General features: G+C 44.0%; 1 protein-coding gene across 1 annotated transcript in view; it reads right to left on the reverse strand.

Moving 5' to 3' along the window:
- R3HCC1 (R3H domain and coiled-coil containing 1) overlaps positions 1–19,820 on the reverse strand; it is a 39,418-nt gene that overhangs the window by 6,195 nt on the left and 13,403 nt on the right. Inside the window, exons 2-5 of the mRNA XM_075205902.1 lie at positions 17,833–17,908; positions 9,786–9,930; positions 5,321–5,458; positions 2,031–3,630 (exon numbers count right to left, since the gene is read on the reverse strand). Of these exons, the coding sequence (XP_075062003.1) occupies positions 2,031–3,630; positions 5,321–5,458; positions 9,786–9,930; positions 17,833–17,908 (1,959 nt within the window). The remainder of the gene's footprint in view (positions 1–2,030; positions 3,631–5,320; positions 5,459–9,785; positions 9,931–17,832; positions 17,909–19,820) is intronic.

Here is a 19,820-nt window from a genome sequence, read left to right on the forward strand (position 1 = left end):
AGCTAGCCAAGAATGTCATTCATATAGTAATATCAAATTATTGAACACATACCCACATTAAAAGGACCACTAAACATAAATGCAAGCTGTTTTGCATCAACAAACTCCTAACAGAATGAACAAATATATGTAAATGTCTCAGAAGTTCACCTAAAGATATTTTCAATAAGCATCTGATCATGGCAAAGCATATCTTCTGATAAACACCAGATTTACTGTCAATAATGATACCAAAGCATCTGACAATGGAGAACAACAAATTGCAGCGAGGTGGATAACAAGGTAACGGACATTGTCAAACATCTTAAGGCTGTCAAGAGTATAGATAAAGCTGCATTTTAGATACAGTGGCTGTTTGATAGAATACTTCATATAACCCAAAGCAGTCCAATGTTGTAGATTTGAAGGGCACACACACATCTTACCCAAAGGCTAGTGAGGTGATAAAACCATTTCATCTACACCCGTCAGGAGACAGGCATGTAAGTTAACCAAAATAATACAGAGACTGGAGAACTGTATTTGTGTCCCTCAGGCAGAACATTCCACCTAAATACAAAAAAAGTCTTCTCAAACCAAGGAGATCCACAAACTAGAGAAATTCTGTGCCAGTGGGAAAGCGTAAAGAGTTGAGTGTGTTGCCACTAATCACGTCTCTATGGATTTTTGTTTTTCAAAGATATCCCATCGTCCTCGGATCATCAGCACCTGCCGTTCTCCACATCCTAATAATTTACTGAATTCTCTTTTCTGTACTTGAGGCTCCAATGATGCATCCCCCTAACTTCTACCTCTCAGAATACCCTCTCCCATCCCCCTTCCCAGTCCCCCACCCTGGGGCCACCGTCTGATCCCTCTCTCCCCACAGTCCCCCACCCTGGGGCCACCGTATGATCCCTCTCTCCCCACAGTCCCCCACCCTGGGGCCACCGTCTGATCCCTCTCTCCCCACAGTCCCCCACCCTGGGGCCACCGTCTGATCCCTCTCTCCCCACAGTCCCCCACCCTGGGGCCACCGTCTGATCCCTCTCTCCCCAGTCCCCCACCCTGGGGCCACCGTCTGATCCCTCTTTCCCCAGTCCCCCACCCTAAGGCCACCGTCTGATCCCTCTCTCCCCAGTCCCCCACCCTAAGGCCACCGTCTGATCCCTCTCTCCCCAGTCCCTTCATCCTACTTAATCAATCCCATGGTCACCTTCCCCTTCCCTGTTACATGACCTTCCTCTCTCCAACTACCTGTCATGAATTACACACCACATAACAGTTGCTGGGATCATATGCACACTATTCTACAAAACAAGGATGCAGAGACAACTGGAACCAATAGTACACAGGAAGACATGGGGCCAGATTTACTAAGCTGCGGGTTTGAAAAAGTGGGGATGTTGCCTATAGCAACCAATCAGATTCTAGCTGTCATTTTGTAGAATGTACTAAATAAATGACAGCTAGAATCTGATTGGTTGCTAGCCCATGGTATAATCAGTTGCTGATCAGAAAACATCACAAAATGGCTACTTTAGTGTGCAAACATTTTTTGAAACTATCGCTAGTTCTGGATTACTGTCTCCCCTATAATGCCTGGGGGTCTAGGTCTAACTATCTGTCTATTTAATCAATTTTCCTGTCACTCCCTCCTCCATACCCATTCATCACATTTATTTATAATTAAAAAATATTCTTATGCTGGCAGACATACATATGAAACAATGCAGAAGCAAAGAGCAGCCTGCCACCCCTGCCAACATAGCCTCAAATCCTAACTTCAATATCTGACCCGAGAACTTCCCCTTTCACCTGTGTCACCCTTGTCCATCACTAACATGTGTCCAATACTACCTCTCTTCCTTAGCATCCTTTCTGTTCTCTGCCATACCCACAGCCTATATAATATTATATCCCTGACCATCAACCATCCTTTGCTTTCTTGCTCTCCTTTAATACCCATCACGGGTACATTCTGCATGTAACACACCCGAGTGCTCCCCACAACCAGTTGTTAATTTCTAAGTGCGATTATCAATACTCACCTCTGTCATGATTTGCTCCAGTATCTTCTGTTGGTCTTCACCACTGAGTTCTGGTTCTGTTCCCTTAATAAGGGTGCATGTTGAGGACTCTCCTGTTGCAGTATGCTCTCCTTCCTTGGGCTTCAGGTGCAATTCAGGAATCTCTGCACTACTGTGCTTTTCAGTACTGTCAAGTAGTGGGGTCTCCCCCTTACTTGTCTTGTCTTGCTCCCCCAATTCTGACATCACATTTATTTCTCTCATTCCCTGAGGTTCATTCCAGGACATATTTGATCCCTCACTCATACTGTCGTAGACATCTGGAGTTGTTGTTCCCTTGTCTACATCCTGGCTTCCATGCATTATTGTCCCATTTATGTTCTCTCTATTCTCCTCTTTGATCGTATTCTCCTCCATCAAAGGTATGTATTTCTCATCCTCTCTAGAGTCTACCCCTTTCTCTTCCTGCACTAGTTCTTTGGCACAGTTATCTATCCTCGATTCATCCAGAGTCACCATTTTGGCCTGCTCTAGTTTCTCAGATCTCTTTACTGGTTCCACTTGGTGGCCCGAGTGGTCCTCCGGCACCTCCTGGACCACTGCTCTGTCCTCCGGCACCTCCTGGACCACTGCTCTGTCCTCCGGCACCTCCTGGACCACTGCTCTGTCCTGCGACACCTCCGGGACCACTGCTCTGTCCTCCGACACCTCCTGGACCACTGCTCTGTCCTCCGACACCTCCTGGACCACTGCTCTGTCCTCCGACACCTCCTGGACCACTGCTCTGTCCTCCGACACCTCCTGGACCACTGCTCTGTCCTCCGACACCTCCTGGACCACTGCTCTGTCCTCCGACACCTCCTGGACCACTGCTTTCTTATCAGGTACTTTTTGGCCCTCTAATATCTTCTCGGTTTCATTGAGACAATTTTCTCTGTAAACATAGAGTTCCTCATTTATAATTACTGTTCCTGCTTGGCCCTGTGTGCTCTTTCGAGCAGCTTCCTGTGCTTTTCTATCTGCATCCTCTGGCACCTCTTGGTCCTCTGCTAGCTTAGCTGCTTCATCCTCACAGTCATCTCTCTTCGTTGTCTCACACTTCCCCTCCGATTTCTTCTCCAGCACATCCTGGCCACTTTCTTTCATAGCTGGCACCTTCTGGCTCTCTGGTCTAGTCTCTGAAACATGCTGGCTATCTGCTTTGTTCTCTGGCACAGTCTGGCCCTCTTTTCTCCCCTGTGGTACCTCAATCCCACCTGCTCCCATCTCTGCCTCCTCCAATCCACCCACTATCTTCTGTTTCTGTAGATCCTGGCTATTTCTTTCACCATTCTCCATATATTTATTGAATACTCTCCTTTGCCTCTCCCTTCCATCTGTCGCTCCAGTTTCCCGGTCTCCTTTTTCCAGTACACGACTTCTATGCTCCTCTTCTGGGCCCTTCCTCCATGGTTTCCCTCTAGCTTCATACAATGCTCTGTCGGGTCTCCCATTCTTCCGCGGCTTCCAATTTTGTTTTCCTCTGCCAGTCTCCCATTTTTTATTGTAGGAGGAGCCACGCCAAAACCGACGAGTTTGCTCATAAGCACTGGTTCTGGAATCACCGTCCTGTACAGGTAACCTGCAATTATACCGTTTAATGGTTACTTTACAGTGTGTCTATAGATTACAATATATTTAACATCCTCCAAAAATATATTAGTAGGTTAATTGGGTGCAATCAAATTGACCCTTGTCTGTCTGTGTGTATGTTAGAGAATTTAGACTAAGCTCCATTGGAGCAAGGACTGATGCGAGTACAGCGCTGCGGAATTAGTGGTGCTATAGAAATAAATGATGATGACGATCCTCATTTCAATATAATGTGCATGGTGTGAGCTGCACTAAACCAAGATAAATTATGTTATAGAATTTTAAATAATCACCTAAGACTTATGGAAACTCAATACCTCAAAAGTCTTTAGGCTTAAATACAGAGTGCACAACACTTTTGGATCATGTAAAATTCCTATCAACATTGTTAAGTCACCTGCAGGGACAGAATTGTGCACCACCACAGAGAGATGCCAACTGGCCAAGAGGGTGGCATGGTGGGTACCCAACTTTTTACCTCCACCCCCCTTTTACTAAACATTCTTCCCCATCTCTTCCGTGTAACAACCCCCTCACTACTGCACCTCTTCTTCAGCCAGTGACAGACCCTGTACAAGACATATACAGAGAGACCCAGACTCCAAGACAGAAATACTACTGGAATATTTCTGTCCTGCTGTCCGGTATCCGCCCTGCTTCCTACGCTCTACTGGTTTAAATACAAAACAAGGTGTGAACCTACATGGCATATATGGTAAATATAGCGCTGGGCATTACTGGCAAATGATTTGTAAGCAAAACATGGCACCAACATCCACCTTATCTCACACCAGAGAAACCGTTTAAAAGATTGTGAAGATTTGGGATGTACTTTGCAGGAAGTTATTGTCTTGAGCTGTACTGCAGACCACCAACTTTTGGTTAAACCCACAGCTATTCTTACAACCATTTCAGTTGTCAAATTGCAATAACTTCTAATATAATTCCAAATCGATAAACCAGCAATAAATCATTAGGACAGCATCATTAATACCATGTAAAGCTATATATACAGTATGTTCTCCCCGTGTTTGCGTGGGTTTCTTCCAGGTGCTCTGGTTTCCTGCCACACTCCAAAAATATTACTAATAGGTTAATTGGCTGCTATCGAAATTGACCCTAGTCTGTGTCTGTGTGTGTGTGTTAGGGAATTTAGATTGTAAGCTCCAATGGGGCAGGGACTGATGTGAGCAACAAATATTCTCTGTACAACACTGCGGAATTAGTGGCGATTTATAATAAATAAAATAATTATGATGATATAACAGTCAGTGTGTTATCCAGTTGACATGCAATCAGGAATTCTGCCAGCAAACAGGCTTGCCTAGAGGAAGCATTAATTTACAACAGGGTATACAAAGCCAGAAACATGGGAAGTCTAGACTATTCTAAAGATAACAGAAAGATGCGGATATAGTCTTTTACATATCTGGGGAAGTTTTATACCATAACTAGAGGCAGTGTTCATGTCATTGTAACACGTCATTTTCTCTATGAATGGCTTTTTTGGGTTAAGTAAATTTATTTTACTTTTTTCTTTTTTTTTAAACACATACATTAGTAAAACCCAAGAATCCCCCATTAAATTGAATCGGTGTTTTGAACACAAGGCTTTCAATATGTATGTTATACTGTAAGTCTTACCCATGTATAAAGCCCTGACACAAATCTTTTCTCACCTGATTCCAGCATGGCAGATTACAGTACGGCGCTGCCAGCCCTCGCCCACTGAGAAGCTGCTCAAGGCACCGCAAGACTCTGTGAACCGGTGGATCAGGTAGCGCAGGCGGCTGGAGACCGGAGGGAACAGCAACACTCTGCACCGTGAGACACAAAGGGCAGGGGGTCAATCTTTTACAGTAGGGCTGACATCACAGTGCCTTGTAAGTCTATACACAGTGCACATTTATAACACTCTTTTTCATTGTGTCTCCTCTGCAGCAAGTTACCCAGAGCACTCTACACTTCAAGCAGGATAAACATAAAACAAAGTAAAAAATAAAGTCTTGATTGCATAAGCATTTTGTTTCTGTGCACACTTTATGCGTTCCTGTGAGCACCATGCAGTCTCATGCTCACCACAGTAGATGTTTAGAGCCACCTATATACATTCCACTGGTCCCCATTATATCCCCTTGGAGCCCTTTCCCCACCGTTGCAGCCCAATGCCAACCACAGTACAGCTATACAGCGCACCCTGCCTTCCCCCAGTCCCCTGCCTTGCACTACCTGGAAATGACAGAGCTTCCACCCAATGACAGCTCAGGTGGGTCCAGTCAACGATACCACCCTGATTTAATGCAGTGAAGCAGCAGCTCCTTCATACTGAAATAAAACTATCCCCACAGGGAAAAACAGGACTTCCTTCTCTGTATACTAGTACTTGATAGGAGTTTTTTATAAATGTGCCTAATACAGAGGAGAAAGTATTCTGTAAATCAGACACTCTAGAATCTAACTAAATTACAATGTGTTCATCTTTATTACTACACCATTAAAAAGTTTAAATGGGATGCTTTTTTATATATTCTTCATAGTAAGATATGTAAAATACAGACGTGATAAGGAAAGCTAGTGAATAGAGAATAGTAAATATGATGGGTTCCCTTGCTTGGTTTCGGGTTATGCTGCAACCTACCCAAGACTTTATATAACTAGGTTACATATTCTTAAGTCTTTTGCATGCCATTGATAAGTCAATGAGAAATATCTTTCTATTGGAAAAGACAGTGGATCCCAAACTTTCTCAGTTCGAGGCACCCTTAGGATCTCCATAGTTTTTTGAATGAACCCCTAAGCCAAAATAGTTACCAAGTAGTCCTGTGCTTTGCTTACCACCGGCCCTGACACCCCTGTGAGATCGCTGTGGCACCCAGTTTGGGAACCACTGGGATAGGATATTATCATCCACTTGTAAGAGACAAGCAAGCTTTACATTAATGAACAATCTCTAGGACAGATGGATTAGCAACTCAGGATATAATTTGTATCATTCTGAGCCTGGAATTGTAGCAATGATAACAGATGTCCATCCTCCTATTGTTGCTATATCCCAGGATTGTGTATCAATGACACACTAGTCCTTATGCGTCATATACTATAATATACACATTGTCTGTCAGATTTATACAGGCAAATAACTAATCACATGTACGATCTTCCTATACATCTCTTTATCATTCACAGGCAGCCAGCACTGATGTCAAGTCATCTTATATTATGCCGCAGATGGGTTTGTAAAGGAGCGCGATCTATATTCCTCCATACGTTCCGTGACCGCCCAGTAACCAGCTGTGAGAATAAACATCAGGTTCCTACAGTGTAATATCATATACTGGCAGTATGTGCAGGTGCTCACTGACTGCTCCTCTCAGGAGCGCTCAGAGATGACACTTTGTATCTCTGTGCTGATACTATTTAGTATAATTCAGTAGCTTCTAAGCTTGTTCATTTTCTTGACAGAGAACATTAGTATACTTTGTTTAAACACACACACCGCTACCTAACCTAGGCAGAAGAATCAGCCTTCCAAAATTCCACTCCTCCCGCAATCACTGTCTGAAGGACCGCTATGAGGGTGGCATCAGCACCTACCCCTTGAGACGCTATCTTTGTGAACTCTTCAGCCATTATGGCAGAACTATAACTTCAAGCGGGATACATCACAGGAAAATAGCTGTTTCCTGCAAGTCGGGAATAAGCAGGAGAGATAGGAAAACCTGCTGAGCAAATATTCTTTAATATAGTATAATGCTGGGGATATGATCCAGATAACACATTTGCCAAATGCATAATCTACAAGCCGAGTCTAAGAAATAGAAACAAATAAAAAAATACTAAATATAAGACACCCCTAAGCTTTCTTGAAGGCCTGAAATGAAGCTTATAGAATGTGACAAATGAAATTTCTAAGAATGATACAATATAGCGATTGAAATCAAATTTTAAGAGTTCCTTACTAATGCTCTTGTGCTTGACAAATGTAACCACACACAAGAACAAGATCCCAAGATCCAGCTGGTAAACCTGATCCCTGAAAGATCGAATCAATGTCCAATTCAGACAGACATGCTGAAGGCCCTCAGATCCTGTTGGTAGTCAGACTGACCAATAAGACCACTTGGGGCCATGAGAGTTGTCAGACACTGATCTCACTCACTGAACAATCTGTTTGCTGGCTGTACTAAACCAGGATAAATTATGTTATAGAATATTAAATAATCACCTAGGACTTATGGAAACTCAATACCTCAAAAGTCTTTAGGCTTAAATCAAGAGTGCGCAAAATTTTTGGACCATGTAAAATACCCATCAACATTGTTAAAATGTCCCCTGCAGAATTGTGCACCACCACATAGAGATGCCAACTGGCCAAGATGGTGGCATGGTGGGTACCCAATGGACCTCCACCCTCACCATACCGACTACACCGCTAATCCGGACCTTCACCTATTTGCTCCCTAATTGCTCTTGCTGCACCTTCAATGCTTATTGCTATTATGTTCAACAAATTGTATTGCCACTGCCTTCCCCCAACTATGCTTTTACACTGATATTGTAAGGGAGGACATTGGGTCCCCTCTTCCCCCTACTCCACTGTCATGTTTTACCAGTATCTCTAATTGATTCACTACCACTGTCATGCTTTTCAGCCTTGCCATAACTACTGCATCATTCACTCCTTTACTCTGCCTCCCCGGAGCACTCACCGTCCAATCCATCTGCCTTCCTTCACCCCTCTCCTCCGCTCTTCTTCTCACGCCTCGACACCAAGACCTGGGGGCCCGGCAAGGTTGTGGTCCTGCTATCCCCCCTATGCACTTTCCGGGTCTATCCCCCTGAACCCTCCTTCCCTTCCTTCAAAGTCCATTCCATCCGTCTCTTTCACTGTGTTTACCATCGCGTTGCTGTAATTTATCACCCCCCTGAACCTGTCTCCCATTTACTTAATAATCTTCTCTGCCTGGCTCACACACATCATCTCCTCTGACCTCTTTTATCCCGGGAGACTTCAACATCCCAAATGATTATCCCAACAGCCTTGCAGTCTCCAAACTTCTCTCCCTCTTGTCGTCATTTGGTTTCTTTCAATGGACATCTTCCTCCTCTCAAAACACTGGTCACTCCCTCAATTTGGTCTTTTCCCTTCACGGTGTGCTGTATCTGACCTAAACCTGCCCCTTTCCACTCTCAGACCACCACCTTATCTCCTTTAGCACCTTCCCACCTCCCATCTCCAAAGGCTACTCTCACGAAGCACAACCTTGACCATGCATTCTCCTCCTCTCTGGACGCTTCTGTCCCCCATCACCACTGTCTCCTGTCCTGACCAGGCTTTCTCCCTCACCCTACTACGATCCCAACAAAACCATGGCATTCTAAACTGACCCGCTGTCAACAAAAATGCTCTCACTGCACCGAGCGTCTCTGGAGAAAAATCACGCTCTTAAGCGGGTTTACATCACTTCAAATTCATTCTCTTCTCCTACTGTTCTGCTTTATTTCTCTCTAAGCAGTCCTAATTCATATCTCTCATATCCTCCCAATTCTTCTTTCGCTTCCAAGTTTCTTGAGTGAGTCTACAACTACCTCACCACCTTCCTCTCCTTCCATGCCCGCCTCAAGCCAATTCAATGTGGTTACAGATCCCTCCACTCCAGGCTCATTTCTCAATACTTATCATTCTTGACCCCTCTGTGGTATTCAACACCTTGACCGCCATCTCCTTGTAAACCCTCCACTTCATCAGCACCCACGACACTGTCCTTGTATGGTTCACCTCCTACCTCGCCAACCGCTTCTTCTCCACCTCTAACCCTGCTTCCACCTCCCCCTACCCAGAAGCGCCCCCAGCTCTTCTCCCTCTGTGATCTCATCAACTCCTCCATTATCACCTCTATATCAAGATCACCCAAATCTACATCTCCTCCCCGGATCTCTCCCTGGCCTTCCTCTGTTGTGTCTCCAGTAGTCTATCGGCTCTCTCTTCTTGGATGTTACATCACTTTCTTAAGCTGAACATGAATAAGATGCATTCTCATGAATATCTGTTCAGCTCATGAAATTGTCACTTGCATTATGTGCAGGTGACCTACACAATGAACGACTTTCGACACATGAATGTATTACATACAATATACTCACGCCTTATGGTTTCCCTGTTGCAAAAAGTGGTCCACTTCTGCGGTTACAAGTATGTAAAATTCATACTCCACCCCAGAGAGGTACACCCCGTCTATACATGGCGGATCCAGGATGCCGAAGTACCAAGCTCCACAAAGGTAGGAAGCTGAGGAGACAAGAATCTATTAAGCAGGGTCACAGAAGCAGAAAGTCAGGCTTCCTTACAGACAAAAGGAAAAAAAAAATTAATCTGTATACAGAACGTAACTTATCCTGTGACAGACCTCTGAGCATATAAAGATGCCCATTTCATAACATGCAGTTCTGCAAGTGTTCTACCTCCAGCTGTTGTGGAACTTCAAGTGCTTTTAGCTAGCAGGTCATACTGGGACTTGTAGTTCCAAAACTGTATATTATTCAGGCTTTGCCTGTAATCTATACAGCAGCTGATACATCTATGTCATTTCTACAATTAATAACATACATAATTGGCAAATGAATTATATTGACAGATTTTTAACCTTTATTTATATAGTGCGCCATATTACAGAGAATGTTTAATCATTCACAGCTTACAGTCTAAATTATTTCCCATGCAAACACACCTAACCTAATAGTTTTGTTGTGAGAAATCAAACCAGGGCACCTGGAGGAAACCCACACAAACACGGAGAGAACAAACGATCTACACACACATAAGGCCCTGGTCAGAGGAGAACCCATGGCAAGGCCCCAGCGATGTAAGGCTGCAATGCTAACCACTGTGCCACCACACACCTCTCTGTATAATAGTGGACCGTGGTGCGTTCATTAATGAAAAGGACTATTAATACATTAAACAACTACAGGTGTTGAAAATAAGTGAAAGGCTGAAAGCAATTAAATTAAAACGTTTTGGGTGACCTGAGGGCTTATGAAAGTATTATGAATGTTGTGATACCAACAAGGAAACCAATGTAATATCCTTTTTACTGAGGGATGGAGATATATATATATATATATATATATATATATATTTATATGAAAAAGGCATAAATGCTGTATTCATCACTTCAAATTAATTATTTGACCTCACAGGAATAGGGTCAATATAGATAAAAAAAATTATTTACAACTCTCTGGTTTTTGTTTATTTAATGTTCAACATGGAGATGGTAGATTTAGTGGGGTTCTGATGTCAAAAGTGGAGACACAAACATCAGTAAATTTACACTTTCATTCATCCATAAGGAAAAAGAAAAAAGAGAACAAATAGTCTCCCTAATGAGACTACAATACACCCTGAAGTATCAAACCAATGTTTTTAACATCATGTATAGGTGTGAGCCCCTTGTATTATAGTCCATAAGACCCATTTTCCTGTAGTAAGAGACTCTATTTTAGGTCTATAGCATAATAACTGATGGTGCAAAACACTAGCCCTAAACATTTACAAATACTAAAAGGTGAATAAAAGTTTGTCACTGTAACTTCTCAGAATGAAACACTTGCAGAACATATATTTGTATCAGAGGACTTAGCACAGAAGTTGGCTCTCCAGGTACTGTAGAACTACAAGTCCCAGCATACTCTACCTATCAGGGAATTAGGGGACTTAATAGTTCACCGGTGTGCCCTGTGCAATGTATGGTGCAGGAGAGGTCACACTATGGGCTCTGCAGATACATATATTGCACAATGATGTGACTGTACGTCTCTTACAGGGCAGCCTGGTGTTGGATGTCTCTTGGCGCAGTTTCAGTCCAGCTGCTCCTGTCCTCGTCCACTTGCAGTCTGTGTGTCTGGAGAACGCTGGATGGAACAGTCTCTGCCTCCTTCTCTCTCTCCCAGGTTATCTCGCGGTCTCGGCCGACCACAGCGCCCCCTGGTGGCTCCTTCTCTGTGTCTCGGAGCGGAGAGAGCGCCATCACGTGGTCAAATACAATTAAAGTCTGAAAATAGCATGGCTAAGGATTTATTTTATTTTTTATATTTTTAATTTTTGGGGGAAACTGGTAAAAATGCCGAATTTTGCTTCTAATCTATTTGCCAAAGAAAAACTGACATCTCTCCCAGTGATCCCCAGTCATTGAAATAATTACTAACGCTACAAAATGTGAAAGTCACACTCAATTTTAAATGTGAGCTACAATCCTCCAAAAGCACATTTGCCACACAATTTCCAGGGTCACTAGAGCAGGTGAATATCAGCCTGTAATCCTACTGTCTAGAGATCAATGTTTGTCAACCTTATTACATTATACCCTTTATGACACTAAGGGCCTGATTCATCAAGGTACGCATTCTGAGCGCAACCCGCGTTCAGTATTATATGCACGTATTTAGGCTTTGCGCACTCCCGAATTCATCAAGGCGTGGCTCTCAAGATACCTGTGCTGTTAAAATCAGGTGTAGGTCTGCTGTGCTCTACTATACAAGATGCTGCAGGGTACGTCCAATACCAAAATGTACAGAGGAAAAAATTATTGCATTAATGTCACCAGGTAATAATATAGGCATTAATGATAAAATAGTAAAAAAAAAGTGTCCCCCCTCCCCATAAAATACATTTATCAGGATGTTGTTAATGTCTACTGAGCATAAAATAATTTTTTATAGTTGCTCCTGATTGCAAACACACATTATAGCATGCATACAAGACTGTCATCACTAGTACTCAGGACTTAGACTAGCCCTGTAGCTGGAGCAAGAGATACGGCACAAAAACAAGTAACTTTGGGACGCTCAGAGCTGGATTAAGGCGTGGCTGCGTGGGCTCGAGTTTGGCACGCCTTTACTGTACATTCACTATAACAAAACGCCCCTTCCCCGCCCTGTTCACTCCCCAGGAGCGTAGGCTGTACTAAGTGTCCGTTGCATTCGCGGGTGCTGGGGCTGCGTTCACGGACGTATCTCTCGTTTCTGGGCATGCGCAGCGTGATTTTTTTCGTACATTACTCCCAAATCGACAGATATGTGTCTTGATGAATCAGGCCCAAATGTTTTGCAAATATTCCTTAGTTTATGTAAAATAGTAATAAGAAACAGGTGACCCTAATACATAGCTGCCTACTCTCCGGGAGACTCCCGAATTTCTGGGAGTCCTCCCGGGAGAGCAGGCAATTCTCCCTGATCCTAGCCGGCTGTGTAAACTAAACAGAGGGGGTGGGGCTTAGTGACATCATGGGTGCGTCATCGTATGCCCCCCCTTGTTTTTATTGGTTCAGAGTAGTGATGCCTGTTTTGGGGGTGGGGCTATTTAAGCAATTCTTCTAGCCCCGCCCCCACCCATCTGCACCCCGGACCTCCCGGGAAACATCTTGCCCATGTTGGCAAGTATGCCCTAATGCCTCATGCGGCCCACGAGCCGTCACCTCTGGCCCCTTCATTTTTGCCCTATTATTCCTTTTCATTGATTTATACTGCATTAGTCACAATACATATTCTCTACTTTATGCCCTGCCGAGCTACTATGGTGGCCCCAGCTCTCATTCAATAGGAGCTGAGTCAGTGGATGAAGCTCAGCAAATCATAAATCAGAGGCTAAGACTGAACTTGATTTTACTCTTTGCAAAGAGCAGCCAATTCCTGCACCACATAACCTCCTCCACCAAATGCAGGGAAGTAACGTAGCTCCAGCTGCACCTCTAACGGGACACTGACAGGAAGTTCGGCATTTGGAACGCAAACTTTGATTAAGCTCAGTAGCGAAACGCGTGTCAGCGTTTCTGCGCTACTGTCCCTATTTTCCGCAATTAGGGAATTTTATTACCAATAGATGAGAGACAGTACATTAGACAGGGGTGCTACAGCAGTCATTGAATTCTTCTCCTCATTATATGGAGCACTCTGGGAGAAAGATAGGGTATTTAATTCTGTAGTATGAGAGCATAAACCAATTTAGGAACCAGCGTATATAACAACCATCTTAGGGCTGGACACTTGAATAAAATATCACAGAACACCCTATATAGTGAATATAAGACAGTCAGTCTAAGACTTAATAGACCTATTAAGGTTGTTTAAGCACAATATGGAATATTAATGAATTTTAGTTCAAGTTCAGCTATAGTTATATAACTAACAATCTATGAGCTATACCAAATTAAGGTTTTTTGGAATGTTTTCATCCCTAAAACCGTTAAATTGAATGTATGAGATATTAGTTACCATTACATCACTGGTTCCATATGGTAATATATATCTTAGACTCTGGTTATTGCTAATATAACCCACACTATATAAATTGACTTACTACCTGAATCTAGGCTTTAGATATACCTAATCTTGGTATAACTTCCATGTGCGATTATATACAAATTATATAACGGACATTATAGACAGTAGCACAGATTAGCAGTTATCTGCTATTTGAACCACACATTTTTATTTGGGTTTATTATTTATGTTTATTATTTTTCTTTTCACTTTAGTTAACTTTTAATATTTTGCTAATGAGATAGAACCTTATTAGGGGCAGATTACAATGATACAATAAAGTTTCTTTTTCTTTTAAATAAGATAAATAAAGTTATACATTTTATATTATCCTTGTGAGTCCTGAGAGTGCCTTGCAGCACAGGTTCTTCTCTTTTCCTCCTTCTCTTTACATATCAATAATCCTGTGCAAGTGCACCATTTTTGGTGGCAACGAATAAGCATCTATAAGTATATACAATTACTGTTACACAAAATGTGTCACTAACATTATAGGACTTACCCGGTGCGATTCACATTTCTTTAGTTTAACATGAAAATGCCGACAGGCTAAATACCAGTATTTCAATTTTCTCAAAACACATAAAATACCGACATTGTGATTGCCGACTGTGAAAATGTCAACAGTAAATCGGCAATGGCAGCGCCTCTAGCGGCTATTCAGCCCTGGAGTCGCCAGCAGTTCTTTCCCCCCTCCCCAGTCCTATTAACCCTAGTGCTGCCAGCCTAGTGTTGGTCGGAGGAAAATCGGTGGGACAAACAGCCCTAGGCCTGGTGGCACTATAGCAGGAGGACCCACAGCAGGGGGTTCCCTGCCATGATGTCAACCAGCCCCAGGCTGGCCATCATGGGCCTGGATTCATTCCATAGGGAGTTGGGGTCACAATAAAAATGCGTTCCTCCTCCCTGGGGGTACCCAGCCCATGCTGACAGCTTGGGGATCAAGCTGCCAGACAAGATATTTTTTTGCGAACACACGTGGAATGTTTTTTGGGGTTTTTGTTTTTTTACTAACACAATTTGGATTAAAAGCTTAGAAGATTGGATCGTACAGAAGAAAGAAGAACAGAGATGGTAAGTATGAATGTTTTATTTTTATTTTTTAATAAAATTTTGTGGTTCGCACAAGGGACATATTTTATTTACATTGATGCACTACAGGGCATAGCCGCCCTGGGTGTCAGGGCATGCTGGCACTTATGGTTTAGTGTCTGCATGTCCTGGCAACCATCGGTATGCTGGTGTTTGTAGTACTACAGACTCAGACTGGTCATGGCAGCCTGGGCTTGCTGGGACCTGTAGTTCACCAATCTAAAATAGCGTGTGATTTTTTTTTTTTTAGCCATTTATTACCCCACACCCACTGCCCAGGAGTGTGGGGAGAGACCTAGTGCTCTCAGCACCGGCTGGGCACCTCTAAGGAAGGAGCCCACATTTTTTTGCGGGCACCAACCGCCAAGAGAATCCAGCCTCATGCTGACCAGCCTGGAGTTGGTTGACATCATGACAGGGGGATCTCCCTGTATGGGTTCCCCTGATATAATGTCACCAGCCCCGGCTGGCAAAGTTTAGAGCTAGTTGAAGTAGAATCGGGGGGACCCCACTCTGTTTGTCCCCCCGATTTTCTTATGACCAGCACTAGGCTGGCAGCACTCAGGATAATATGTATGTGGAGGGGGGCAGTTTCTTTTACATTTATTTATTATTGTTATGACTGTCTATTGCCGGTGACTCCAATGGCTGTATAGCTGCTGGACCCGCTGGCATTGCCGATTTAATGTCGACATTTTCACTGTCGGCAATCACAATGTCGGTTTTTATCTGTGTCAAATACCCCAATAATTTATACAATTGTATATCAAGCGACACCTGCTGTATGTAACGCCCCCCTAGTGGCATTTTAGTAAACCCCTCACCCCAGTGCATACAGGACCGGTCACCTAGAGGACAAGTTAGGTGTTTGTAAAAAGTGACACCGGCTGGTTGCTATGGTGATAACACAGCCCAGTCTGAGAGAGACTGAGGGAGAGGAAGGAGGGTCTGTTAGGAAGGGGGTAGAGAGACACAGAGACAGACAGAGAGAACAGAGGTCGTGTGATATTTAGCTTGTGAACTGGGAGAGTGGGGAGGATGCTCCCAGGATCCCCCGGCATTGCCTGGGAGTGTGAGCACTGTGACTGCAAAAGGGGCAAGTACTGTGTGCCTGAATAGGTGGAGAGTCCCCAGAGCAGAGACTCCTGGAGAGAAGGGGGGATTGCTGCAAGTGGCAGCATACATACACTATGGGATGTAGGAGCTGCATATGTGTTGGAGATAAGCTACACTGTGATTCTGGCTGAACGGTGAGTAGCTGTGGAACTACTGTGACCAGGGGTACCTGGTATGTACTGTGATAAAACCAGCAGTGTGGCTGCATATACAGAGGGGAGGAGTCCCTAATCCCAGAGAGTGGGAGAACCCCATATCACTAAAGAGAACCCTAAGAGAGAGAGGGGAACATTTTGCATCGAAGAGACCCTGGAGTGAGGGTTGCTGCAAGAGGCATGGTAGCTGAAGTGTCAGAGCCAGGGGCTGAGAGTACACAGAGAGAAGTGTCAGAGCCAGGGGCTGTGCGTACACAGAGAGAAGTGTCAGAGCCAGGGGCTGTGCGTACACAGAGAGAAGTGTCAGAGCTCAAAGGAGAAATCATCCCCGCAGAGGATGGGTGAGCTGTAGGTGAGTTACACAGCGTGTGTCAGGACTGCACTAAGGAGAAGCTGCATGCCTGTTAGCATCCATATGAATGTCCCTGCAGAGAAGGGTGAGCTGTAGGTGAGAGTTACACAGCGTGTGTCAGGACTGCACTAAGGAGAAGCTGCATGCCTGTTAGCATCCATGTGAATGTCCCTGCAGAGAAGGGTGAGCTGCAGTGAAGTACGGAGTACTGGACTGTAAGAGACCTGTGAACTATATTATATTACATCTAGATAACTAAGAACTGTGCAGGGGGAGTAAGGAGATATATTTGCAACCACATTCATATTGCTCATTAAAAACTGTACTGGGGGAGTCAGGAGCTGTATATATTTCTTTATTGCTGCAACCATTATGATTATTGTGCTGGAGGAAGAGGAGTGTAAATAAAGAGTTCAGTTTGTCACAGAGATAGTCTGGCGTCCAAATTACTCTTATGTTTATTGCTCTGCACCACAAAGTGACATCACCTGTGTCCCACTACTTACAAAGAACTACCTGCATATGCAGGGACCCCCTGGTCATTTACACCCATGCCCATCAGCTAGCCAGGGCTAGAGAAGGAGGTGCACTGTGTAATCTTTGCACCCCACACCACACACAGTGACAGGGGGTTACATATATTTAGTGGTTTAATAAATAACCAAGCTGATATGTTTTGCCTGTTTTATCCTTTATTAGCATATTAACTGGTTCTGTTCTTTTTAGTTTAATTTAAGTATATGAAGTACCTCCTGAAACTGTTATTACATAACATGATAAATACAGGTGTAACAGAAAGTAGTGCACCACTTGTCTTTAATAAAGACAATTTTATGGAAACAAACCTGGTATGTACATTTCTCATATTTCAAAAGGAAGAGCAAAGAGGGCAGGGAAATAAGTGTGAAGGGAGTGTGATACCAAACGTCAAAAACATGGATGAGACCCCTAGAACCGGACACAAGTGGCTTTCACCCTTTCCCATGGAGCGTGTTATGCATCCCAGTACTCAGCTGCCCCCAGGACTTAGCACATGGTAGTAGGGTCTTATATCTGTTCTGACATTGACACAAGATATCTTGAAGACTGTAGCAATCAGCAGAGATAAACTGTGGTGAGGTTGGTAACAAAAACTAGGACTAAAATCAGTACTCACCAGCGTAGCTAGATGGATGTCTGTAACATCCAGTGTTCAGCTCCTGAAATTCGGATAACGGAACCAGATAGCAGAACTAGCAGAACAGGTGACAATATGCAGCCAGATGTCAGGGCAGATGGCTAACAGTCAATGTCAGTAACCAGACAGATGTCAGGGCAGGCGGCTAACAGTCAATGTCAGTAACCAGACAGATGTCAGGGCTGGCGGCTAACAGTCACTGTCAGTAACCAGACAGATGTCAGGGCAGGTGGCTAACAGTCACTGTCAGTAACCAGACAGATGTCAGGGCAGGTGGCTAACAGTCACTGTCAGTAACCAGACAGATGTCAGGGCAGGTGGCTAACAGTCACTGTCAGTAACCAATCAGATGTCAGGGCAGGTGGCTAACAGTCACTGTCAGTAACCAGACAGATGTCAGGGCAGGTGACTAACAGTCACTGTCAGTAACCAATCGGATGTCAGGGCTGGCGGCTAACAGTCACTGTCAGTAACCAGCCAGATGTCAGGGCAGATGGCTAAAAGTCACTGTCAGTAACCAGCCAGAAGTCAGGGCAGGCGGCTAACAGTCACTGTCAGTAACCAGCCAGAAGTCAGGGCAGGCGGCTAACAGTCACTGTCAGTAACCAGCCAGAAGTCAGGGCAGATGGCTAAAAGTCACTGTCAGTAACCAGCCAGAAGTCAGGGCAGACGGCTAAAAGTCACTGTCAGTAACTAGCCAGATGTCAGGGCAGGCGGCTAACAGTCACTGTCAGTAACCAGCCAGAAGTCAGGGCAGGCGGCTAACAGTCACTGTCAGTAACCAGCCAGAAGTCAGGGCAGGTGGCTAACAGTCACTGTCAGTAACCAATCAGATGTCAGGGCAGGTGGCTAACAGTCACTGTCAGTAACCAGCCAGAAGTCAGGGCAGGTGGCTTACAGTCACTGTCAGTAACCAATCAGATGTCAGGGCAGGTGGCTTACAGTGTCACTGTCAGTAACCAGCCAGATGTCAGGGCAGGCGGCTAACATCAGGGTCAGGACTACAGCAGACAAGGTCAGTATTTAAGCAGAGGGCAGTCAGAACAGCTGCGCAGGCTATAGTAACATGGCCTCAACTGTCACTGGCATGAGAGACAATGGCACTATAAAGAGCAGGGAGCCAATTGGAAGGCTCCCTTGGAGCTCCCTCTCAGTGATTAGCTGCAGTACGATCATTTGATCACACTGCTCTAATTGATTGGCTGCCTCTGGGTTGCCTAAGCAACCCAGCAGCTGCCAGAAGCTGAGGTATCGCTGAGATGCACATCTGCACCCGCCGATTCTGACAGGCAGAAAAGATACCCCCCCCCCCCCCCAAAAATAGACCCTTGTTTTATTATTATTATTTATGCAGAATATTATATTATACACAATATTAGATATAGATATTAGATATATTATAGATATAGATATTAGTGATAGAGTCAAAAACAGGTAAGGTGCTATAATGTGGCCCTAATGTGACAGTCTGAAAACAGATTATACATAGATTATACTTGTATTTAAAGAGCAGGGACAAGGCAAATAATAATAAGGAGACATTAAATATCGAAATGACATACAAATATACCAACAACATATAAAGGGGGAACAGGATAAGCACGGGGAGGAGGGTACAGGTGAGTAATGTGAGTAACTGCATCTTTCAAAGCTGTCAGGACAAAAATAAAACCTATTATAGGTTATGTGATGTATATTAAAACTTATATATATTCAGATAGTATTCGGATATTCAGATAAGTGTGATAAGCAATCCAGTATGCCCATATTGACAGTGGTGGGATTCAAATAAATTAACAACTGGTTCTCTGCACTAATGACGCGTTTTAAGTATACAAAAAGATATACCAAAAGGCAGGGGCGGATAAAAATAAATAAATAAAATAAAATAAAAAATATATGGAGAGCCCCCACCCCCCCAGGAACGGGGGCGGCATTGTGCAGTGTGTGGCACTTCCTCCTGGCTC

This window comes from Mixophyes fleayi, chromosome 4 (genome assembly GCF_038048845.1).
Source record: "Mixophyes fleayi isolate aMixFle1 chromosome 4, aMixFle1.hap1, whole genome shotgun sequence".
NCBI lineage: Eukaryota > Metazoa > Chordata > Amphibia > Anura > Limnodynastidae > Mixophyes > Mixophyes fleayi.